This window comes from Carassius gibelio, chromosome B3, assembly GCF_023724105.1.
Source record: "Carassius gibelio isolate Cgi1373 ecotype wild population from Czech Republic chromosome B3, carGib1.2-hapl.c, whole genome shotgun sequence".
In the NCBI taxonomy this organism is placed as follows: domain Eukaryota; kingdom Metazoa; phylum Chordata; class Actinopteri; order Cypriniformes; family Cyprinidae; genus Carassius; species Carassius gibelio.
Genome location: NC_068398.1, coordinates 8203312 through 8229399, shown reverse-complemented (window position 1 = coordinate 8229399; position 26088 = coordinate 8203312). Strand labels below are relative to the sequence as shown.

At 38.3% G+C, this 26088-nt stretch overlaps 1 protein-coding gene and 1 long non-coding RNA gene across 17 annotated transcripts in view; one reads left to right on the top strand and one right to left on the bottom strand.

The window, feature by feature from the left end:
* The window catches only part of nfixb (nuclear factor I/Xb), a 132597-nt gene that overhangs the window by 32631 nt on the left and 73878 nt on the right, over nucleotides 1-26088 (top strand). For 5 of the 16 annotated variants that reach the window (XM_052550230.1, XM_052550227.1, XM_052550238.1 and 2 more), the window contains one exon: nucleotides 10375-10906. In XM_052550230.1, coding sequence (XP_052406190.1) covers nucleotides 10375-10906 — 532 coding nt within the window. Of the gene's footprint in view, nucleotides 1-9047; nucleotides 9186-9214; nucleotides 9462-10374; nucleotides 10907-26088 lie in introns of those variants that run through there. The other 11 variants (XM_052550240.1, XM_052550226.1, XM_052550232.1 and 8 more) reach the window with 6 other exon arrangements.
* On the bottom strand, nucleotides 3090-10448 carry LOC127952014 (uncharacterized). Its single transcript, XR_008152795.1, has 3 exons — nucleotides 10318-10448; nucleotides 8949-9603; nucleotides 3090-4086 (listed from the first exon to the last, which is right to left on the bottom strand). It is a non-coding gene; the product is annotated as an uncharacterized LOC127952014 (long non-coding RNA).

Here is a 26088-nt window from a genome sequence, read left to right as displayed (position 1 = left end):
TAACATCCCAAACTTTTGAAAGATTGATCTCTTTGACATGTGAAAATACTTCTTCAATCACATCTCAGTCTTTTCATGTACATTCATCATCCAATAATGCCTTTTACCAGAAAAAAACTGTGAAGAACTAGTGTAGAAATAATTTTCACTCAGAAATTACTAGTAAATTTCACAATCCAAAGAAACAGTAAGTAACATTGAACTAAAGTAGACTGAAATCGTAAAACATAATTAAACATGTGAGAGAATTCCTTTTTTAGTGAACTGTCTCTTTAAATCCACTTCTCAGAAGGAGCCGTCTGCAGAGTCCGTCTGGGCCGTCTTATCAAAAGCAGAGATATGCAGGACTAATGATGTTTCCAAAGGTTTCCTGTGTTCTCCGTCACACTCCGTAAGCAGTGCTAAGCCTCGGTTTGATTCTCGACGCACGTGAAATCAGTGGTGCGCCGGTCGTGTGCATCGAGCCGTGCAGATAACTCTGTGGTACGACGAAATCAGACACAAGTTAAGTAGGCTCAAGATTTCTGATAATGCTACAGTAACAATGCAATCAAAAGATCTTGACCACCAGAGATTCTCTTTCTCTTAACAATGATCTTTCAGCAGTAGTGGTATTTTCCCATTAATTTTGGTTATAATTTAGCATTTTGTGGAGTTAATGGTAATAATGCTACATTTGAATGTTTTACTTTGATGTTTCTTGTTTTTGTTGTCAGGCTTTTGTACACTTTGGTATGTTTTGCATTGGGTAAAATATTGGATTGTTAGAAAAAACATATGAAAACATTTCTAATAGTTGGATTAATTTAATTTAATTTAATTTAATTTTCAATATTTATGTAATAAGAAAAAAATATAAAGAAGTTTTTTTTTAATCTATTTATTTTATCTTTTAATATCTATAGAATAATTGCAGAGGGTGTCTGTCCAAAAACATTTTGTCTTTATATTTCCTGCATTTGGCAGATACTTTTTTCCCCAAAGCAACTTACAGTGCACTCAAGCTCTATATTTTATCAGCACCTGCATTTCCTGGGAACTGAACCCGTGACCTTGGCGTTGCTAGCGCTAGTCTCTGCCAGTAGAGCTGCAGGTACATCATTACCAGCTCGGCTGTGCAATGCTTCATCCCTTATTCCTTATAAATCTCTAGCTGCTGGCTTTTTTTGTTGCTGTTTGTTTGTTTTCTGCTAGACTACATCCTCTGTGCAGCACCTACTCAAGAAATTATGAAGTAATGATTTTTATCAGTGAGCCATCATTGTTTACATTGCATTTAGTGCAATTATGTGCCAAACGGAAGAGGAAAAGTGTGGGCATGTATGACATCACGGTTTGATAACAGTCTCACCATAGTATGTTTGCAAAAACACATTTAGTCGATTTAGGATCAGATGAAGGATCATGTTACACTGAAGGCTGAAAATTCAGCTTTGATCACAGAAATAAATTACATTTTTAAATATGCCCAAATACAAAACAGTTTTTTTTAAACTGTAATAATATATCAATTTTTTTTCTGTATTTTTGATCAAATAAACACTGCCCTGAAGATAATTTTTCTGCAGAAGTGTATGCAGTGGAGTGAATCTCGATGGCACTGGTGCAAATCCGCCACACCGCACAGCACACCTTAACCATTTCCTCCCATTAGTTCCAGAGAAAGTGTTGACAAATGAGCTGATGTATTTCAGGTTGATATTTCGCAGGCCTTAACCCTACAATGCGGTTCTTCCCAGAGTGCCGTGCGTTCCGTGCAGCTCTCAGGGCCCTCTGGGATACATGTGCCTTTCCTCTCTCTCTCTGCTGCCACAAATTGCTTGCAGATTTTTCACACGTAGTAATGTGCTGGTTTGTAAACTGGGGTAATTGCAAACACCACCAAACAGCTTCAGCTATCGTCATGCATCACTAGCTAGCCACGGTCTGTACGGGCCTGGGTGCGTCCTCACGCCTGACGCCGTTTAAGCTGATAAGATAGCATTTGGTAATTCAGAAAGGAAATGTGCATTCATGCTACTATCAGACAGGGCAGCAAATCTAGAAAAAAAGAGTTTTTTAGCTGTCTTTGCATTTTTAAGTGGATTTGTTAAAATGATGGTGCTACATAGGGCAAACTGTGGATGGTTGTCACACTTTGTTCACGTATCTTTCTCAGTGCAGAATAATTTTTAAATGCCAGTTGGTGTGTAAACTACAATTCAAACATTTTGGGGAGGTTGCCATTTTTAATGATTTTGAAAGAAGACTCTTCTTCCAAACAAAGCTGTATTTATTTAATAAAAAACACAGTAAAAATAGCAATATTGTGAAAAATTATTATCATTTAAAATCACAGTTTTCTATTGAAATACAGTTCAAAATGTAATTTATTCCTGTGATGCAAAGCTGAATTTTCAGCATCTTTTCTCCAGTCTTCATTGTCACATGATTCTTCAGAAATCATTCTAATATGATGATTTGCTGCTCAAAAAACATTTATTATCAATGTTTAAAACATTGGTGCTGTTTAATAGTTTTGTGGAAACTGTGATACATGCTTTCAGGATTTGTTAAATAATAAAAAGTTGAGAAGAGCTTTTATGTGAAATAGAAATCTTTTGTAACATTATAAATTACTTAACTGTCATTTTTGCCCAAATTAAAGCGTCCATGCTAAATAAAAATAGTAATTTCTGACAAAAAATAAAGATATTACTTTATCAAAAAAAAAAAAAAACTATAAACTATAAAACCATAAACTCAAAGAGTATAAAAAGATAAAATCATGTAACACACATTGTTTTTTATTTATTTATTTAGAGTACTTTGACTTTGGGGCAAGTTGTTACAATGGAAATCTGCTAATTAGCAGCTATTATAAAGTCTACATAATTTAAACAGCTGAAACTGAAGATTAAAAAAAAAATTCTATATAAAACAGCAAACATGAAAAATAATACTCAAAAATATAAAAATATTATTGTGTATTGTTCTGGTGAAACTTTATTTTATTTAACAAATAATTATAACAAATAAATATAAAATAATAAATATGAAATGCTTCAAAATGTTATTTTTTATTAATTTTAATTGCATTTAAACCTGTCCCTTGCCTTACCCCATCCCACTATGAACACAGTAAGTAGGATACATTGTACTTAGTTTGATGTAAGTGGGCTACATAGTAGTTAAGGCCAATATAAAGTGGGATCCCAAAATATAAATATGAAAAAATAATTTAAAGGATGAAAAAAAAACATTTTTGATCTAGGTGTTTGTAACCCACATGCACTGTGACAACTTGCCCCAGCCTCCCATATTTCACAGCCACTGCCATAAAACAGCTTGTGTGTGATTTGACACGATATAAATCTGCAGGTGTGTGTCTCTGATTGCACTGACAGCAGCTGATGTCACTCGTCGCTGCGAGAGCTGAGTTTCTACTCATCTCAGACTCTCTTTCAGAAATCCAAACAGACCTGCAGCATATCAGCAGCGGGAGGAGGGGCGGCCCTCACCTGTGCCAACACACACACACACACACACCTGCTCGAACCTCACGCTCACACACCTTCACACGCGGTCCACGTCTCTGAGGTGTGAGGTTATACACGAGTGCATGTGTGAGAGTGTGTCCAGTGTCAGACACAATAGATGGCCGTGTGTGTGTGTGTGGGTCAGATGTCTCTTTACCGCTATGGTTTTGTCCACACTGGCATGCCGGCATGTCTGGACTGGCGTCTTCACGATAGCGTGTGTTAGCACATGATTCTCCACAGCCTCCATGCACCTCCCTCAACGTCTGTCATGTTGGTATTTATCACATTTTTACTCTGTCTCTCACTGTCTGCCTCCTTCCCCTTATGAAAAATCATTTTAACAGGCTCTTTGTCTCTTATATTCTTGTGTTGTCAGAGTGTCTTTCTCCTGTAAGAGGGCAGAATCAGCCATCACGTCTGTCTTCATTATGGTGTTTCAGGGTCACGGTGGGTCACATGCGCAGGGAGGGTCACGGGCGCACAGCGGGCGACCAACAAACCCCCAAACCCCACATCTCTCTCATTAAACCTGCTTGCTTTTCTGCTTTCCCCAATGGTCAGCGCACTAGAAAAAAAAAAAAATTATAAAAAAATTTGACCTAGAAACAACATAAATTATATTACAGAACAATAATTAATTAATCATTAATAAATTAATATTAATAGTTATTTTCAGTAATTTATAATGCTTCAAAACCTTTATTGGTTTAAAGGTAGTATAGTCATTTTATATGAATTAAATCTTGCACATATTCCACCTCCACCAAATGTTCACATTTTCATTTGATAAAAGCATTTTGATGATGTAGTCAGAAAATTCAGGTTCCAGCCCAATTTTTCCAATTAGCTCGGTATTTAATAAAAATGATAATAATTATTATTATTATATTTTTACAATAAATATATTTAATCTAGGAGATGGCATGTTAATTTTACGGAAAGCTGAAATATAAAGACATTGATAGTTCTGATATTTTTCCAAAATTTAAGCTGATTTGTTTGTTTTTCACACTGACCGAGTTCTAAATATAGATATTTCACAATAACCTATTTGTTTTCACTAGCTGAGTTGTTTCTAAAAAAATATATGCTATTTATAGGATCAAATCTAATGTCTTGATAATATCAAATATTTAAAAAAGAAAAAAGAAAGAGGGGAAAAAAATAAGAGCCTTGTACTGGTTTGCTATAAATAACTGTTCTGCGCGAGATCAGTCTTCTGGCACTGAAAAGCGAGGGAAATGCATTTTATATTTAACCCGATGTGTTTTATTTGGTTTTCTGTTTCTGTGAATCATTCATTCCTCCGGTTTGAGTATCTCCTAAAATGATCTTATTTGCTGTGAGGGATATTGATATTACAGGATATTATATTAGCTTACTATCTAACATTTCGTTGAAATCTGTTTCGTATGAATATAATAAACTCTTCTTTAAGCTAGACTGATCACTGCAGGGATTTTAAAGCGCTGGACTGTAATCGTATTCGTCTTTGGTGCAGCCTTTCTCCTCTTTCTTCTAAATAACCGGATAAATGCGCGTGGAATCGACATTATTATATTCAATAACCGAATTTATAATCGTTTAGAGTGTTTTAACAGAAAACATCCGAAAGGAATCATCAGGAGAAATCATCAACATTCAATAACCACGTTCAACATGCGCGCGCTCCTGTGTGACTGAATCGCAGTCGGAGATCTGAGACTCGTCTGTGGATTATTCACCCCCAGTGGGTTTGGTTTAGGCTCCTGTGTTTATGAATATTTGTGCAGTTTTTTTTTTTTTTTGCTTTATTGTTGGGCCAGCTCAGTAAAACTAGGGTAATGATCGCACTTTGCTTCATAGAACTAGGCTATAGTGCAACTTTGCCAAAGTTTCCAATGTAAAATGCAGGCTGCTATTGTGATACAGCTCGAATAGCTCAACAAAATAGTTGATTTTAAACCAACCGAGAAAAATGAAGTGAATAGTTAAAGTTTTTGACGAAGAAAAAGTTTGAATAATAGCCTATAGGCCTAAAACAAGATTTCCAGGCTGCATTGTTTATTCTAACGCAGCTTGTCATTTTATTACCGGTGTGACTTGAATATGGATTTTGAACATATTATGGCAAGACAAAATGCATGGGTCAGCCTATCATTTAGGTCTATATGCCAAAAATGTATGCCATAACCTTCAAAACTGCGCGTACTTGGACGATCGAGTAATTTTCTTTGGCCGAACAGTTTTTTCTGCATTGATTGGAAGGTGCTTGGGTGTGTTTTTGTTATTATTAATTGATTTTACCGTCAGTGACAAACTAACACAACTGATTCTCTGGCGCCCGACAGCAAACACTCTTTCCAGCTCGCTCATTTCCATCCGCCTGCTGGCACACGCTCGAGAGATGATGTCTTCTCTCTTTTAAGCATTAATGTTGCAGGAACAGGCGAAGGGGAAAAAATAACACAGCGATTATTTTTAATTGAGCTGGCAGAAATCTCCCGCTCCTCGTGATTTGTGGTCAGAACGGCGGACGTGACGCGCAGGTGTAACGCGCTGCTGAGAAACACGTCAGTGACCGTTAAACGCCGCTTCACTAACTCTGAACCGTATTTCGGGATTCCCCTGACCCCTGTGAAGAGCACTGGGACTCGTGATGGGATTGTAGGTGAGAAACCAGGCCGTGGTTTGTTGGGTTTTGACGACAAGACTGATACAAGTTGATGATATGCTATGTTTTTCTACAAAGATTTAACACTTTTATCCCTTCCGTTGAGATATTAGGTCTTATTATACGTTTGAAATGATCAGGCCCATAGAATAAAACAAGTCACGAGAGATTTAACTCATGTGCGTTTATTAAACGCCAGCAACAGTATGTGATTCAGTGTATAAGAAATAGTTTTATTGATAATAACAACAACAACTAACAGTTCTTCCGCCAAGTAATATAGTTCATTAGCCTAATAACCGTGGGCTATTTACGGTTGCCAAGCAACCTGGCGCATTTATTTAGCCGCAACTGTCAGTTGGATACTGAATATTTGGACCCGAGTCTTTGTTTTCACAAATTTCACGGCGCTTCAGATGTTTCTTTTCTTTTCTTTCTTTAGTAATTGATTGTGTTTTTGTCAGGAATAACACGCGGGAGTGCGTTATGTTTGTTGGTAAAGATTTAGTCTGGATATCTGTTTATCTTACAACAGCAATTTCAGTTAGCAGTCGAACATTTAAACAAATATTTAAACTAATAAATTTTTAATTAATACCATTTAAATTATTATAATAGCTTAACTAAATTTGGATTCATTATAATATTATAAATATATATAAAAAATACAATATGTTTTTGATTTGTAAAAACGCTTTGTTCTCTGGCGCCGCCATCCTATAGAAGAAGTGAATTGTGCTTGAGGCAAGTGAGTTTCCAAACGCACATGTTGATCAGAAGCTAATTATCTCATACTCGCACTGGTAGCACTAGAGGAAGCCATTAAGGGCCGTGTTTCAAACAGAGAAGGGATTGTTTGAAATAAAGGTGCTGCTTTTATTGAAACAAATGCATTCATAAACAAATTCAGCTCGCCTCTGGTTGTGTGCTTCAATTAGCATCTTATTAGAGACCTCAAGCAGGTGTTGGTTTTGACACTGTAGGCTCCGATTTGAAAGAGGAAGCACTAATGAAGAGTTTTACTGCGATGGGAGAGCGTTATCACCATACATCCGTCCAATGATGCTTTCTTGGTCTCTCATTTAAGAGATATTTGCATATGTTTGCTAATCCAGCATTTCAAATCAATTTCCCTTTTTGTGTGTGTGTGTGTGGGATGAACAGCATCCCAGTCGTTCTCTGATTAATTTTTTTTTTTTTTTATAGAAATCATCAATAAGAATTGATCAACAGCCCTGTCTACGTCTCGTTTCGTCTCAGATCTGAATATCTCTAGGAATCTCTGCTCTATTTTATGCTGTAAGCAGCTGTTGTTTTATATTCTTTTTGATCGCAAGATTAAAGTATTCCAAAACTCAGATAGATGATTATGATTGCGTGTAAAAAAAATAATAAAAAGCAGCATTTTCACTCCCAGTCAACTCAGTCAAGAAAACCATTTAATTGGAAATGCATTTTATCAGAGCATTCGTTGGCAAATTTCTGATGCACATAAACATTTGCGCAATTAAACTTCGGAAAACCTTCCAAATGGTACAAAACAGTGCTTGCGTTTGTGTTTGAAGTGATCTTACATACTCATTAGTGCTTGACCATTTCTACATTTTCTAAAAATGGCTGATGGGAGATTTTGAAGCTGACACAACTTGTGTTAGAATTGATTGATTGATTTGCCTGGACGTCGTTCCGAACAACTTTTTAAAGTTTTGTGAGCAACTTCAGGTCTCACGTACTTCGGCCCGCTGCATTCGGCCTGAGCTCCTCGGGTTCTCAGACAAACACAGCATATGTTTGTTTTAAATTAGAGATTCACACAGGGAGCGAGGGGTGCGCGGTCGCTTTCCTCTTTGTTTCGGCCCCTAAATCCAAGAGCAGCTGCCGGCTGAAGGGTCTGCTGGGAGTTTTTCGGAGAGAGCTGTGTGCTTTCTCCCATCGGCCTGTGCCAAGGTGGCGTTACGCAAGCCGCGGCGACCGCGACCCAGACTTAACAACACGGTTGCCATGACTAGCTTGATGGGATGATGAACTTTGCCTCGGTGGTGGATAGGAACTTGTCAAACTGGCAAATTGTGCACCACCGGACTGGACTGCATGCTCTCTCTCTCTCTCTCTCTCTCTCTCTCTCTCTCATTCTGCCACCAGCCCCCCTCCTCTCTTTCCCCTCCCTTTCAGCTCTTCAAGCTAACGTATTGGCTGAGCTACAGGCATCTTGTTGCCAAATAGGTGGGCCCTACTCGTGTTGGCAAAGACTCAGGCGATGGTTAAGGAAAGAACGCAGAGAGGACGAGAGAGAGCGAGTGAGGGAGCGAGCGATCGAAAGAGAGAGAGAGAGAGTTGGAGAGAAAAGGAGTAAAAAAAGCAGCAGCACTTGGGTTTGCCAGCGGTCCTGCGAGCTCGTCCAACATTGATTCGGTTCTATTTTTTTTTTCATGCCCGTATTCTGTGCTGTGCATTAGCCAGCCCCCCCGACCTGCCCCCCTTCGTCGCAGCAGTGTGCATGCATGTGCGCGTGTGCCTGCTTTATGTGTGTGCCGCGCTCTCTGAGTTTTTTGCCGGATACAAAGATCTAAGAAAACACTCACTGAGCTTTGCCAAGGATTTTTTTTTTCCCGTCCATTGTTTAGATTTTTTTGTTTTGTTTTAATTATTTAGAAAGCGAAAGCATTTAATTTAAACGTTGTTGAATTCCTAGTTGTTGTTTTTTTTTAGTGCACGCACCTTTATTTCATTTTTATTTTTTTTGCAGCTGTTATTTTTTTAATAACCAATTTTACCTGGAACCGCAAAGCAAAAGAAAATTCCTGATCTTGAAATTAACTTCTTTCCGCCGGCAATTGGAGCATCTCCAGTCTTCTTTCCTTTTTACCCAAGTATATTTTTTTGGTCGCCAATTCTTCGTCTTTGCCAAGCCAGCAGTTGTTGTTTCGGCGTGAGTGGCAAAGAACTGGTGCGGGTGGATTTTCCCCCCCGTCCTGAACGGCGTGCCAAATTTATGATGAGAGTGCAAAATGGTAACTAGCAGCCTTTCTCTCTCTTTCTGCTCCTGTCTTCAGTGTGTGCTTTACGCGGTGCTATCTGCTTTCTCGATTGTCGAAATGTGAACATGCCTGGATTTCTGCACGACAGCAGCCCGCAGACAGGATTTGATGGCAGGTCTTGAAGGGACGCAGTTTAACCGCGGTCTTGTTGTGGCGAGAGTTGGCGGAGAGGGTCTGGGGCACGGCGGCCCTGGCACTGGGGCACCGTGGCGCGGTTTAGGCTTTGTCACTGAGCGTTGTGTGGTGAAGGTATTATTGGAGAGCTGAATGAGTCTTCCGTTGCCGTGGGGATCGCCAAGCTTTTCTTGGCCTGACTTGAGCTAAAGAAGCTGCTTTCTGTGAATTGCAGAATCCCGGAATTCCTGCACAGCCGCTGAGATCTTTAAACTATCTGTGAAAAAGAGCCTCGTTAAGCTTTTAATTTGCATTTACTTTGCTTTAATTGAAAGTCTTTGTATTTGTGTAGGGTAATTGTGTCTGATCTTAAGGGATCTTGCTCTATGCATGCTTCTACTGTGAAAATTAAAAATGATTATCGGTTACATTCTCATAATGGCTTTCATTTTATATTCTATTCCGTCTTCATTTATGGATTTTATTGATTTGTTTGCTCAGCACTGAAAGAAATGCCAAAATTAGCCTTAAAATGGCTTTAATGGAATGTAATGATAAATAGAGACTAAATAGAATGTAAGAATGATTATTTCAATTGAAAATTATATTTTTTCTAAATTGGACTACATTGATTTCTACACTGCTAAAAATATTTTTTAATCTTTTTTTAGCAGTGAAAATATCCCTAAACAAGATAGATGTACTTGAGGAGCAAAAATGTTTTAAGATAAGACTTGTTTCCAGAAAGAATATTCTGAATTAAGTTTATTTTTTCCTTATGTTTACCTCATTGGCAAATATATTTTGTCTTTAAACCTCTCTGAAATTATTGAGATTAATGCTTTAATCCTAAATTGCATTCAAATGGACATAAATTAGCATGCATTCTCTTTTATTTACACAATTTTTAATGCAAAAACAAGACAAAATTGTTATTTAAAGATGAGTAAATGTGTACCGCATGCGATGCATCCTTTTCCAAAGTTCTTACATTATTTTCTTAAATTCCACGAAAGTCTCTGAAATGTGCTTTTTTTTTATCCAACAGGATGAATTCCATCCCTTCATCGAGGCTTTGCTGCCACACGTCCGTGCGTTCTCCTACACCTGGTTCAATCTCCAGGCCCGCAAGCGCAAGTACTTCAAGAAGCACGAGAAGCGCATGACGAAGGACGAGGAGCGCGCCGTCAAAGACGAACTCCTGGGCGAGAAGCCCGAGATCAAGCAGAAGTGGGCGTCCCGTCTGCTCGCCAAGCTCCGCAAAGACATCCGGCCGGAGTTCCGCGAGGACTTCGTGCTCACCATCACGGGGAAGAAGCCGCCGTGCTGCGTGCTGTCCAATCCCGACCAGAAGGGCAAGATCCGCCGTATCGACTGCCTGAGGCAAGCAGACAAGGTCTGGCGCCTGGACCTGGTGATGGTTATCCTGTTCAAGGGAAGCCCGCTGGAGAGCACAGACGGAGAGAGGCTGGTCAAGTCACCGCAGTGCTCCAACCACGGCCTCTGTGTGCAGCCGCACCACATCGGAGTGTCCGTGAAAGAACTGGACCTGTATCTGGCCTACTTCGTCCACACGCCAGGTGAGTCACAGTTACACACACACACACACACACACACACACACACACTGAAATGCGCCTCCGCGTAACTCAGTTCAGGAAACACAGTCCGATTCAGTTCCGGGCTGTATTCCAGAAATGTACTTGAATGCAAATATATGCAAATACGGCTTTGTTGTGTTTATTTCTTTGTTGTTATTTGTGTGGTTGCAATGAAACTTGAAGGAGTGTGTGTGAAATGTTGAAATATTTTAGTTTTTGTGTGTTTATGTGTGTGTGAACTGGTTTATAGGTTATGTACGCTGTAGAGTGTGTATCATAATGCCACCCATACCTTTGATAGTTTGTGTGTGTGTGTGTGTGTGTATAAATGTCAGATTGTGTATTGTGGCGGTAACAGCTGGCCTGCTCCCAGCTGGTGTAAAGGCCAGACACGCACACACACACACACACACACACACACACTCTGGTTAGTTACACTACTGCCTTGAAATAAACACACCAATAATCAGAGTGATCACATTCTCATAGACAGTGAATGTACTTTTAATTTACACTCATATTTAGTTTTTTGTTTTAGTTATTTTGCACAGCATTGAAAAGTCAAAATTAGATATTGAAATCAGAACATTAATATAAAAAATCCCAACAAATAAAACAACTTACATGCAACTTAATGATAAATGCAGACTAAATAGAACATAAAAATGAACAAAAAATGCACAAATGTATTGTTTTACAGCATAACAAATATAATATTATCGTGTTTTGTATTTCAGATTTTCAGTAATAATATATATTTATATGTAAAATATATTTATATTTTATTATTATTATAATCTATAAAAATAATAATAAACAAAATAATAACAAGGATTTTATTTCTAATTACTTAGTACAGCTCTTAGTACAGCTCCGTCTTGTATAGCTCTACTAAAACAATAGTTTGTTCATTGAATATGTATTTTTTTATTCAAGTAAAATATTTAATTATTTACTAAATGTATTATTATTATTATTAATATTATTTATTTATTTATTTATTTAACAGTAATAACAATAAACCAATAAATGTCCAAGATTATTTCTAAACACTTAAGATAATGCCTTCTGTAACTACTACAACAATAATAGTTTGTTCTTTTAATATGTGCATTATTTAAAATATTGAAGAGTTTTTATTTATTTATTTTTTGTAAAGTTAGATGATTGATTGTGGTTTTGTTGCAGGTGCAACTGTTTTTTTTATCAGGTGCACTGTATGTTGGTCACTGTATTGGCAGCAGTTCTTTGGAAAACGCAGAAAGAGACGCTCATAAACAGCGCAATATTATATTTGCAGCTATTTACAGGCAGCTCAGTTATTTAGCTATTATCTGTGCTCTCAGAGTATGTGAACAGGCAACATTTGATGGCGGTTTTCGCCTTTGTTGTGACACAGAGCCATAATTCTGTTTGTTGGCAGGGCCTCGGAAAGAGATTTTGTTGCCCATGCCGAGTTTCCCTTTCGCTCCATGTGGAACTCAGCGTCAGTTAGCCGGTTCAGCATGCCGTTCTTTTCCTGTTTAACGGTATGCCAGGACTCAGATTATCTCCTGCTGACCCGACTGAATCTCCTGTCTTAATCCGGACGCTATTAAAGCGGCCCGATGGCTCATTGTTCCATCCACATCCGCTTTACCATATTGAGGGAATATTACTGCAGCATTTGTTCATTTCCCTTAAACACTGACAGACCCCGTTTTACGCCGTCTGTATTTTGCGAAGATTATTCTCAAAGCAAACATTTGCATTTATTTTTCGACTGCAGTTTTAAACGGCGAGCGCCTGCCAAAAGCCAGGCCTGGTTTAGATCACTTCTGCTTTTGCTGTCTCTGAAAGTCAGCGTTTACATTTCGGCTCCCGCGTCTGAACAACTGCATGTACTGTGATATGTGCACGCTGTAGATCAGGAGGCACGATTCCTGTATAATTTACTTTCCAGGTCCGGTTGTTTAGAGGTTTATTGACACGATGCGTGTCGTTTTTCCGCCCCCTGGGAGCGATTAGTGACGTTAAACTCCGACGCTTAAATACCCAGGAGCACGATGGCATAATTACGCTCGGTCTTCTCGCTGTACTCCAGCTGTATTAATGATGATGATTAATGGGAGTTTTTGACGAGCACCTCAGATCGACCGTCTCGCGCCGCTCCAGAAAAAAAGTTGTTATTTTTCTTCTGCGTTTGTCAGAATGATGGATGTTTTCTCCCGGGTTAGTCATCTCTGGAGCTCGCCACGTCATACGGCTCCCATTATCGCGCAGTCATGATAAAAACATGTGCCTGCTCTCATCTCTAATCGAGCTGTGTCCAGCTCAGACAGCCGATAAAACACCAAGTGCCAAGTCCTGTAGTCAGGCGACGGCTATACAGCTCTGTGTTGTAAAGAAGAGAGAGGGATTGACGCTGAAAAGAGGGGAACTACTGGTGGCCTTTTCCTTTTAGAAAAGGAAATGGATGTATATAGTAGAACGACAAAAGACTCTTAAAGTGCGGTCAAGCGTTAAATCACTTGTTTCACAGCGAATCATCTATTCAGGATCGTTTCCACAGCTTTCAAGAGAGAGGTGTTGCGATTTCTAGCGAGTGTTTAAAAATAAAGACGGATTTATTGCTGTCGGTTTGATGACGGTGTGAGCTGCAAACTTTACATTTATAATTGGTATTTATCTGCATCAGTTTTTTTTTAGCCAAGCTTTTGCATCTCTTCAGACGTGACAAAAGCTAGGAGACTGCTTGCCGTCAGGCCTTTGGACAGCAGCGCTCCTTCTTGGCTGGTGATCGAGGTGTTGTGGGCTGCTAACAGATCCCCGCTGCTCCAGGCTTTGAGGCCTGTAAGCAGACAGACAGCAGACAGTCACCCGCACTGACCGCTGACACGCCGCTCTGGTCACCTTCACATTTGATTTGATTTGGAGCTGGGTGTACTTTTGACTCTCTTTCAGCAATGTGAAGGTGTTGCTTGGAGCGCACTCAGGAAGCTGGTTTTCCTGTGTTTATTGTGTTTGTGAGAGAGAGTTTGTTTAATTACAGGTGCTGGAAAAATATTAGTCCTTTTGGATTTAGCGTTTGCTTTTTGGCTGCTTTTAAAAAGATGACATAAGAATATTTTGAAACCTGTGTGTTACAGCCGATTTGTTTAGCAGGGAGAAAATGCTTATTTGAGCGTCTGCTTCAGTGATGACAGGGGAAAAAAAGTTATATATATATATATTTTTTTTTTTATATTTTAAATATATATATTTTTAAGTAATGCGTATTTAGTTTTTTTATATAAATAATTTCAATTTAATTCAACATTTTATATTCAAAATATATTCATAATTTCATCATCAAATTTCCTAAAATGAAAATTGAACAAAATACAAAATTCATAAATGTAATTTTATAGGTATTTAATTATCTTTCATTTTAACATCAAATATCTAATGCTGCATTTCATATTTTTTAATTATTACAATACAGAAGCGTTTAAACGACAATTTAAACAAATATATTTTATCAGTATACAATATGCTAATTCAAACTATTTTAATAGATAAGTATAGTTAAGTTTTGCTTTAATGTGCGTAGGTGAAATATGCAAATAATAATTTCCCTAAAGATATGTATGTTCATTTATTTAGCAGTTATGGTTATGCACTGTGTGAAAAACATAGCATATCAAATTAAATAAATATATTTGTTTATTAATTTGAAGCAAATAAGACAGAAATAAAAAAAGCCAGAGAAATGCACAAGAGGTGTGTGTTTGAAAAGCTCTCTATTGTAGTTGTTTCTCCAGTGATATTTAAACACTCGTGAAGCACAGTCTCGTGAAAGAAAAGTCAAGAACAGCAGAATAAAACCTGCAGATGTAACCCAACATGCCGTACAGTATATACTCCACACATAAACAGAAATAACGTTACCCAGAGATATTAATGTTCTCTGGCATTTTAAAAGAGATTATATCAACAATAACCACACCAAATGAATCCCCCTCCTCCTGCTCAACTATTAATTATTAGTAATGTTATTATTTACATTGTTGCATTTGTTAAAACACAGAATAGAACAGCGGGCATGGAGAATAAAGACGGTGCAAAATGCCAAAATGGAAACAAAAGCCGGTCTGCGAAGGGAACTTCGACTGGTGTGTGTGTTTGGCACCGGCGCACGGATCTCAGCTTTTCAAATCACACCACGCGCTCTGCCAACATCCCTCTCTCTTTCCCAGCCTCTCCTTCCATTTAACCCGCTTCTTCAGGCCTTTTCCTCCGAACACGTCCTCCCTCTCTGGCCATCTCAACACCTCCGTCAATGCGCCGACGGGAAAAACATGCCGTTACCTCGCTCGCAATACCGTATAGAAATATACACTCGCTTTCTGTCACAGGAGAACATGTTTTTTTTTTTTTGGAGCAGTTTTCTTTTTTAATGATTCAGAAATTGGCTGCAGCGAGCGATCCCATACGCTGGGAAAGCCGCGTTCCAACTCAAAATGGAGAGTTTGGCAGCGCTGACTTTGGCTGCCGGGCTTCTGTCTGTGATATTAGATGTAAAAAAAAATAATTAAAATACGGGTCTGATAGATCATCCAGCTAATCGTGTTTAAGTACATATATTTTTACACAAAATCGCCCTTTGAGGCGTCTGACCCGAGTGGTCAAACTGTCGCCAGATGAATTAAAGTTTCTTTTACCTTCTAAAGTGTGTCAGGAGAACCGGCTGGAGGCGGCATTAGAGCATGACACGTTTGACAACCGGCTTTACCAGATGAGAGTCACAGAGTTTGACATAAGCCCTCATAGGAATGTGTGTTTTTGTGTGTTTGCGCTGTGACGTTATTTCTACACGGGTGTGTACGGCACGTTATGAATGACACGCCGGACAGGCTAATAGCAGCAGTCAGACGGAGCGAATAATGATTGGAAAATGAGGGCTATTATTGAACTAGAGTAAACAGCACAGGACTCTGGTGAAAAGAGCTCATTCACCACAGCGCTGGAGTGCAGCGGCTTTCTTCTCCTCAGGGGTCCTCCTGCCGCTCTCAGAATCCCCCTTTTGTTCACCGCAGAGAGGGAGAGAGCCCGCGCCGGTCTAACGAGAGCTTCGTTTGGTCGTGCCGATGAGGCCGCTCCATCACTGCAGCAGTAAACACACACTGACTGCTCATTAAAACTATGTCTTGGTACTACCAGTAATAACTACAGGTGTTTTTCTTTTTTTTTTTTTTTTTAATAACAGTACTACGTGATATTTGTAAATATTTTACCTGCTAGTTTGTTTTCCCTTATGGAAAGTTAACATGGTAAAAAAAACAAAGTGCATGTTTATATACTTTACATATTTACAGACACTTTTTGTCACAACAGAGTACAATTATAATAAATTGGTGACCTGCAGATTTGTATCTCTTTTACAAAAATTATATCAACAAAAAAAGTGCTATGAAACTACCATATTTTTTTCTTATTTTGTTTTGTTTTATGTTTTTATTTCATGTATGTTTTTCTTTTTAGGTACCATGGTGATAAATGCATAATATCTGAAATGCTAGCTTTCCCTTACAAAAATAGCAAAAATATCGGTATGGTATTTTTTCTGTTCTGTTTATATATATATATATATATATATATATATATATATATATATATATATATATATATATATATATATATATTTACAGACATTCCTCCTTCTAAAATAAAATAATATGTATCTATCTATCTATCTATCTATCTATCTATCTATCTATCTATCTATCTATCTATCTATCTATCTATCTATCTATCTATCTATCTATCTATCTATCTATCTATCGTAAATATGCTAGTGCTGCTAGTTTGTTTTCCCATACAAAATGTGTTATAATAACAACAATAACAAAAATACGTGTTTCTTAATATTTATTAGTTTTGCGTTTATTTGATTTTATCCAAGTGTCTCTACATGATACTGTTGCAATACAGTAGATTTGAAAATTACTATGGCCTTACTATAGTACAGTGATAAGATCAGATGATTGATGTTGTACATTTGTATTTATTTTTTCTTACAAAGAAAATGTAATTTCTGAAAGGTAAGTGCAAAACAGCAGCAAATCTACCATGTTTTCAACATGATACTATGGGGATACATTACATTTATTTTCTTTACAAACATTTGTGTGTATATACTGTATGACAAACAACAAACAAACAAAAATTATAAAACTTTTTTATGGAAACTCATTTGTGGTTGTTTCAGAAACATCTCACACAATTCTTTAGGGCTCTTTGGCACTGTATGTGAATGCTAATGTATGGATGTTTGCTTAGAGCAGCACATGAGCAGGTTTCTGTCTGTGTGGAAGTGCTTGTGTGTGTGTGTGTGTGTGTGTGTGTAAATGCACGTGAGCTACAGGAAAAAATGCATCAGGGCAGCTCAGGGACGCAGAGTGTAAACTAGGTGCTAATGCCTCCTTTTGCATGTTTTGTCAGTGCAAACGTTCTAATTAATGGGAATGGAATAAATAAATTAAGCGGCTACGTCTCTCCACAGCTGAGCAGCGAGAGAGAGCGAAAGAGCGAGAGCGGCTGTGAATTTCTCTTCCTGTTCCACTTATCATGTTATGACCTATTAGCCCGGGCTTTGATGCAGAGGCTTTTGTCTACACACAAAAGCAGCTTTATTCTGACGGATTTATGAGGTATTCATGTAACTAATAAAATCATTTTCCTCCAGATTTGAATTCATTGTGCATGTAATTGACTTTGCAGAGAGTGCACTAAAATATGTGCAAGAAAAGAGCTACTGCTGGTTAGTGGTGTTCACTAAGACAAGTATTATTACCAAGGAATATTTTCATTTTTGTGTGAACTTCGTTAAAAATGTCCTCACACTCAGCCCATCCAAGATGTGAAGTTTGCTTCTTCATCAGAATATTTTTGGAGAAATGTAGCATTACATCAGTTTCTCAGCATTACATCAGTTTTTCTGGATCCTCTGCAGTGAATGGGTGCCGTCAGAAAGAGAGTCCAAACAGCTGATAAAAACATCACAATAAACCACAAATCATTATCATGATGTGAAGAGATGTGTGTCCTCTATCTGTCACATTGCTTTCTCTAGTAAAAAAATAAAAATAAATAAGAAATAATTTTATCTGAATCAGGAGAGAAATATGCACAGATCATTCCAAAACAGATCTGAACCAATATATCAGTGAATATTGATTTCAGAGGACGTAGGATGGACCTTTTCACCTTGTGTAAACCATAAAATGGATTATGGACTTGTGTTTTGACAATTTGCAGCTAAAATGGTGGCTTTATTTATAGAAAACATGCAGCTTTTCACTTCACAAGGCATTAACTGGTGGACTGGAGTGGTGTGGATTATTGTGGTATTTTAATATCAGCTGTTTTGACCCTCATTCTGATGGCACCCATTCACTGCAGAGGATGCACTGGTGAGCAAGTGATGCAATTGTAAATTTCTCCAAATCTTTTCTGATGAAGAAACAAACTAATCTATGTCTTGAGAGTAACACGAAGTATGTTTCTGTTGGTAATGCCTTTATGCTGTCCCATAATCCCTTGCACCATCCACAACCTGTACAGACCCGTTTACTCTGATACATCTAGCCGTTCCAGTCTTTGCCCCTCTCTGTGTGTCTCACACACACACACACACACAGGATGGCCAGTGCAGGTGCAGTGATTAGAGCAGATTTATTGTAGTCTCTTGCTCTCATTTAGTCTAATTTTATAGAGCTGCTTTAATTACAGTGCAGTCCTGAACCTCTGAACCTTACCTGCACTGATGATAATGCCCCATTCACTCGCTCTCTGTCTTTCCCCGTCTCTCGGGGGTAGATTTTAAATACATCATAAGGTACATTAAAGGAATTATTCACCCAAAACGCTTACTCACCACTTATTATTTTCTTTCTTCCGTGAAAAACAAAAAGAGATGTTAGGCAGATTGTTCAAGCTGCTCTTTTCTCTGCCATTAAAAGTGAAAGATGATCCATTCTGTTAAGCTAAAAAAGTACAGGAATATTGACTTTACTTTTGGAATTGCTGAACTGATCACTAAAACAAGCATTTATTGTTTAGAATTATTATTAACAAAATTACTTGGGGAAAAAAAAAAGATTTTAGAATAGACATTTAAAAAACTAAAACTAATAAAAACTAAATATTTGCTACAATTTTAGCTCAAATTAAAATGAAAACAGAAAATATATAAAAAAATCCATCTGAGAGTATCCTCCTGAGTGTTTCCTCCTGAGATTGTAGAGCAGCTACACACGTTCCCTGACAAACATGTTTCCTTTCATTATATTATTCTGTTTTCCTCCTCTCATCTGTTTTTCTCTTCGGTCGACATCATCCCCTGTGACTCCTTGAACCAGAGATACAAGAAGTCATGTTGGTGCCTGTGTGTGTGTATGAGTCTGTATATACTGTATGTGCACATGTGCATCAGAGTGCAAGACTAGGCCACAACAAACAGCATCTGCAGATAGCACATATGGGCAAAACCATCACAGACCCCCCCCACACACACGTCTCATAGCAGCTGAACAAACTTCACACCTGATGCTGGCGGTCTGTGTGTTCGCCGCTCTATTCCACAAACACAGATGGGTCCCTGAACCCTCAGGACGGGCCTCAGACCAGGGGCTTTCCTGGCTGTTGGTCCAGAGCGGTAATCTGATTTTCAGTCCGTCCATTCATCCACCCAGTCCGTCCATCCATCCACCCAGTCCGTCCATCCATCCATCCCTTCACCCATTCCGTCCATCATCCCTCTAACCAGTCCGTCCATCCCTTCACCCATTCCATCCATCCCTGCACCTAGTCCGTCCATCAGTTTGTCCATCCAGTTCATCCATCCGTCTGTCCATCCATTCACCCAGTTCGTCCATCCACCCAGTCCGTCCGTCCGTCCACTCAGTCCGTCCATCCATCCAATCTGTTCGTCCATCCACCCACCCAATCCGCCGTCCATCCACTCAGTCCGCCCATCCATCCACCCAGTCCGTCCATCCACTCAGTCCGTCCATCCATCCACTCAGTCCGTCCATCCATCCACCCAGTCCGTCCATCCACTCAGTCCGTCCATCCATCCACTCAGTCCGTCCGTCCATCCACTCAGTCCGTCCATCCATCCACTCAGTCCGTCCATCCATCCAGTCCGTCCGTCTGTCCGTCCATCCATCCACCCAGTCCGTCCATCCATCCATCCATCCATCCATCCACCCAGTCCGTCCATCCATCCAGTCCGTCCGTCTGTCCGTCCATCCATCCACCCAGTCCATCCGTCCATCCATCCAGTTCTGTTAGTTCTGTTCTTCCTTATTTGTCATTCTATCTACCTTTAAGGACTATAAACTTTACTTTTCAACTTAAAAAATAATGTGAATTTCTTTGAATTTCAGTGTATTTGAATTGTAAATGTTGTTTTCCATAATGTAAGGACTTGACGGTTTGCTCAGAGTTCATCTTACTTGGAGTTGGGGTGGAGGAGCTTTGTCTGATGATGTGTTGAAAGCGAGGTATGCAGCCGTTAGCGTCATGATTGAGTGGATTTTATAGAAATGCTTTTCCAGAACTTTGTTAGAACTTCTTTTGAATCAGATACTGAGAAATAAGATACACATCACAGTAAGGTATAGCCATGCAGTCTATAGCTGTAAATAAATCAGGGAAATGATGTAATGATTTATTAACAATGACACTTTTGGCAGCCTGATGTGTTGTTTTAGTAAAATGATCTGCACTTGTTTTAACATACTCTAGGAATGTCCATGTTGTATACATCATCTATTATACAACAAGGGCCTTTTTTTATAGCAAGGCCTGTTCAGCATTAAATGTTAAACTGAATTAAACTTTGCAGAACTCGTCAGCAAAGATTTAGGATTCATAGAGAGAGTCTGTGTTTATTCTAAGAGCAGCTGAACATAAAAGTGTATACACACGCACACGCACACACAAATAGTAGATCTCTGCCTGATTTTGTGGTCAGATCTTAATCTGTGGTTTTGGCCTGAAGATGCCTAAAGGTTTTGCTTTTTCCGTTTCTGTAGTTATTGTCTTTTATCAAATGGAAGTTTGTAATAGCTTAAAGTCTTATCTTTGACTGTAGAAAATATTTTAATGTACAGAACAGTTTCACTGGATGTATTTTTAATAGGGATTCATGGTATAGGGTATCTGTTTAATATGGATATTCACTACCATTCAAAACATTGATTCTGATGTATTTTTCATTGGTTTTTAAAGAAATTAATAGTTTTATTCGGCAAGGACACATTTAATTGATCAAAAGATAATTTATAATAATAAGAAGAGTTTTTTAAGTGGCGAATAAGCATAGTAGAATGATTTCTGAAGGATCATGTGACTGAAGACTGGAGTAATGATGCTGACAATTCAGCTTTGCATCACAGGAATGAAATATATAGTATATAAAATATATACTGTAGTTTTGATCACATAAATGCATAATTGGTGAGCATTATACTTAAAAAAAACAAAAAACAAACATAAAATAAAATCGGTAACAACATTTCTTAGTGTGCTGTATACATATTTATATTTATAAGTATGGTGTATAAAAGCCAGAATGAATAGTTCATATGCTACAAGTGAATTTAGGCATCAATCGTATGAGTTTTTATTAGTGGTCATCCTAAAAACAGCTGTGAAGGGCCTTGTAACACCACTGGCCTGTGATTATTTAGTGAACGCAGCCACAGAATTTGCCTTTATATAAGCTGTGACATCATGGTTTGGTTTTTGATGCTGACTTGTGATAGGACACAGTTTAATGTTGCAGAAACGTTCTCACAGTTACAGTTTGAGAAAATAAAGAAGCTTTTGTTCACCCGCTCGCTTCGTGGTTGACTTGCTTTCATTTTTGAGGGGGAGAACCTCTAATTTGCCCGCAGGTGACACACAAAACCAAAGCAACTCAAGCAAAGTCTGCGTCTTCGTGTTCCTTTGGGGTAATTTGATAGCCAAATGCAACACAAACAGTCTCAAATTACACATTTTTCCGGTTATCGAATCACTCTAACGGTTTTCGAACCTCATTTGCTCTCTCCTTCTCATATTCTACACTACATTTCTCTCACTTTGCCTCTCTTTTTCTCACTCTTTTGCTTGTGCGCTCTCTCTTTCCGCTCATTTTCTGCTCTCTCTGAGGAGTTGTCCTGGTTAGACCTCCGCTCGAAACGCTCGGCAACACAGAGGCTCTTTGTGGTTGCGTTCTTTCACAAGGTGTTTGTGAGAAAGAGCAGGATTTCGTTCCTGTGCTCTCCTTTCCATGCTTTTCCCCCCTTCTTTCTGTCTCTCTGTGGTTTGCTCAGTAAACACTCGTGTCCTACACATGCAGTTCATCATATCGAGACAAAGCTGCTGAATCTCACTGTGAGGAGGCCAGATTAAACGCAAGCTTTCGCTTGAAATTCCCTCTCTTCAGGGTTTCTCCTCTGCTTGACTTGGCCGTCTCCACCAGGCTTGATCTGAATGCTCTTTAACACACACACACACACACGCATGCATTTAGAGGTCAGCTGCAGCGGATGTGGCCTGTTCGTGGACTATAGTTTTTTATATTTTTATTTCAGTTTTAGAGTGTTGTTTTAGCGCATCTAAGTTAAAATTATGTTGCTTTGGATACTAGTAAAAAAAAAAAAGTTAAAAACATTTTTTCAGCTAATGTTCACTTAATGACACGTGTCTTTTCTAAGATGTAGTTCCAGTTTTAGTTAACTATAATAATTGCTGTTATTTGCATTTGGTGTATGTGTTGTTTTAGCACCTGATTCTCTGAAGAAATGATTGAATTCAGGCACAGACATGTTTGTGAATATGGCACAAGTCATAATAAGCTTCATTTGCATAGATTTCTGCTGAAAGGATTGAAAATACTCATGGCACAATGCTATTTAGGTCTAGGTTGCAATTGTTTCTAATGATTGTGGGTAGTTGGTGAACAAGACGTTGAGTTTTGCACTAAAATACCCTGCGGCATGCTCTTTGAGCTGATTTACCCCAGAATGTACATAAACTTGTGATTTCTGATGTTTTCCAGGGAAATTAGAGGTTGATGAGGTATTTGTGCTATATACTGGCCCAGAGAAGAATTTTTTTTTTGCAACGATTGCCCGTTTGTATCTCAATAATCATAATAGAGCTCCCAATTGAATGCCATTTAAGTATTAACTTTCTTCCTAAAATTCCTTTGAAGAAATTTAAATTGAAGCAAATGAGGCCATTGTTGCTGTAGTAGAGTTTAAAGCTACAAAATGAAAGTGAATAGTTGCTCAGAATTTTTTTTACTTTAGATTACAGTTTTTGGCACTGTATGCAGGCAAATCTGTGCACAATTTGAAATCATATCTAAAAGTCACGAGAAGACAAACGTGAGTAATGTGAAAAACCTTCTGAGAAGCAGTCTCCTAAAAGTCACAATTCACACTCTATTTATAACAGTTGAGCTATAAAGAGATCTCATTTGAGTTTTTATCTCATCTATGAATGCCAACTTCTACTAAACTAACTAGAGAACCATTCAATTAAACTTATACAATGTGAAAAAAAATGTATTGAAGATTACTGGAGTGTGTTTTACAGGGAAATACTATTTCAGTCTTTGTAATTAAATGTTTCACACTTAATTTCTTGTAATTGTTCGATTTCCTACCGATTTCTGAATTGTTTCTAGATGAACTTTCAGTGTATTTTCAGTGTCTATTCACATAGACTTTCTTTTTTTATGGTCAGTTTGATCTTGTTTTGGTGAAGCAGCTGATTATTAAAGAGAATCTTCCTGAGCAAGTTGGTTAAAATATTTTCTATGCTTATTGATAAGAAGAAAATTCACAAACACACTTTAAAATGTGTGTTTTTTTTAAGTTGTAAATAAAACAAAGATTACCAGTGTACAAGAAAATACAATTTCAGTCTTTCTACTTCAAAATGTAGTTTTTATTTCAATGCGTTACTTGGTTTTTCTTTGTAAATAATTGTAAAAATGTAGCAATTTCTGATTGGAAATAGTTTCTACACCGAATGTTATTCGTGTTTGTAGCTAGTTCGCTGAATAATACCATCTGCTTTAATAGCATACACATTTGTCCTCAAGGTTTATAACCCCAGTACTGTGAAAACACATGTTAAGTATGTACAAGGCTGCATGCCTGCAGTGTGTTTGCTAAACGCATGCGTCTGTGTTGCACTGCGTGTCATTTTTGACCCATCCAAACACACTGACACACACACTTGTGCTCCTCCAGCCCTGTCATTAGTGCGGCTTTCATGTGGTCAAAGGGTGGTACAGAGACCTCTCATTATTCTCTTTTACAAGCACTTTCACTGTCTTCCTCCAGCTCTCTCTCTCTCCCTCTCTCCGTCAGTGTTGAAATATAAGACTCTTAGTGACTTTATATGAGTAAAACTCTTCTGTCGTCACACATGCGGGACGTGTTTTGAAGGCCTCAGGCTTTTGTTCTCGGCGGTGACGGCGGTCGACACAGGCCGTGTTTGTGCTAAGATGATGTCATAGCCGCGTGACCCCGTGGCCTACTGTGTTGTATATTTGTCCTGAAGCCTCTCGTCATGCTTTGCATAAATAAAGACGCGGCCGGTGTCTGCAGTTAAGAGCTCAACATGGGAAAGTGCTCTCCGCTGTGTTTTCCTTTCCTGATTTACAGCCTCTCTGTTGTGTTTATTAAACACTGAAATTAATTTCTGTTGCTGAACAACACTATAAAAACAGTAGAATGAATTGTGGTTTTTCGGAGAGGATAGATAGATGGATGGATGTACAGATTGTGGATGGATGGATGGAGAAATGTTCTGAATAATGGATAAAGAAATAGTGTAACCTTATAACTACACGATGACCTATATAGAGTAAGAACTTAAAAGTAATTTATTAAAATGGAACTTAATATACTATAATTAATCTATATATTTACACTGCAATAACTACAAAATGAGTGCATGTGTATTTTTTATAGCTATAATAAAAAATAATCATATTATTATAACTACTTATTGTTAAACATTTCGTCTGGGTTTGGTTTGTAAGAAACCAATGAGTTTTAGAAATTACACAGATAAAAAAAAAAAAAAAGTTATAATGTCAAATTGAAAAATTGCACGAACTGCGCTTAAGGATTTTACAAAGTCAAACATTGTATTTATTGTATGTATTAAGAATTATCAAGCGTTGATCTGGACATCCCTAATGTACACATACAAGTCTAGATAGATACATAGAGTGACGTGTTGATGGATAATGGGAGGATTTCGAGAGGGTGTGACTGTGTGCGCTGGTTCACATGAGGACACGGGGCAGGTAAATCCAGTTTTGTGTTTTCAGCCCTTGGGCCCTGAATGTTCTCAGCAGGATCGGCCCTGTCTCACCTCCTCACCCTCCTCCTCCATCTTCATCTGCTCAGGACAGCTGAGAGCTTGCGTTCTTTCTGTCATCAAATAACATTTATCTCTGATGCTATGTTGGCCTGTTTTACTGGTGATTTCACATGTATTAATGAAACTTTAAACTGGCAAACAATTTGTTTGTCTCTCTTTTTTCCCATTCCAATAGATGTAAGATGGCTGCTCTTACTGGCTTGAGAAAGGGCTTTGATATTGTGTGGATGACCTGATCCTAGATCTGAATGCAGAGTTTGCCCCTCTCGGTCTTGTCTCAGGCCATTAGTGTGTGGCTGTAATTACCACAGCTAACTTTGTTAGATGCTAATTGTATTTTTGGTGGGAAACCCCATGACCAGTCTGAAGTAGTTTCCCATCAAGCCACGTCTCTGATCATATGCTGTTGTCATTGTTTAGACTTGGTTTCAATAGAAATGGTGGAACAGTTTACATTTCTAGATCACCTTTCCAGCATTGCGGTTTAGGTTTTTACAGTTTTCTTGGAGTCTCTCAGGTCTTGTGATTTTAGTATGTGCTCCACTGATGTGCAACTGTAAACGTCAGTAGAAGTCAGGATAGCGACCGAAAGGATTGTATAACGCTCCTGGGATTGTCTAGTTAACAGCAGGCATGTACGAAATTTGTGTGGCCCGGTCTGGAAATCATTTATTTTGTTATATCAATCAATGCGCCGATCAGAAAGATCCCATTAGAGAAGCTCTCAATCAGTAAGGAGTC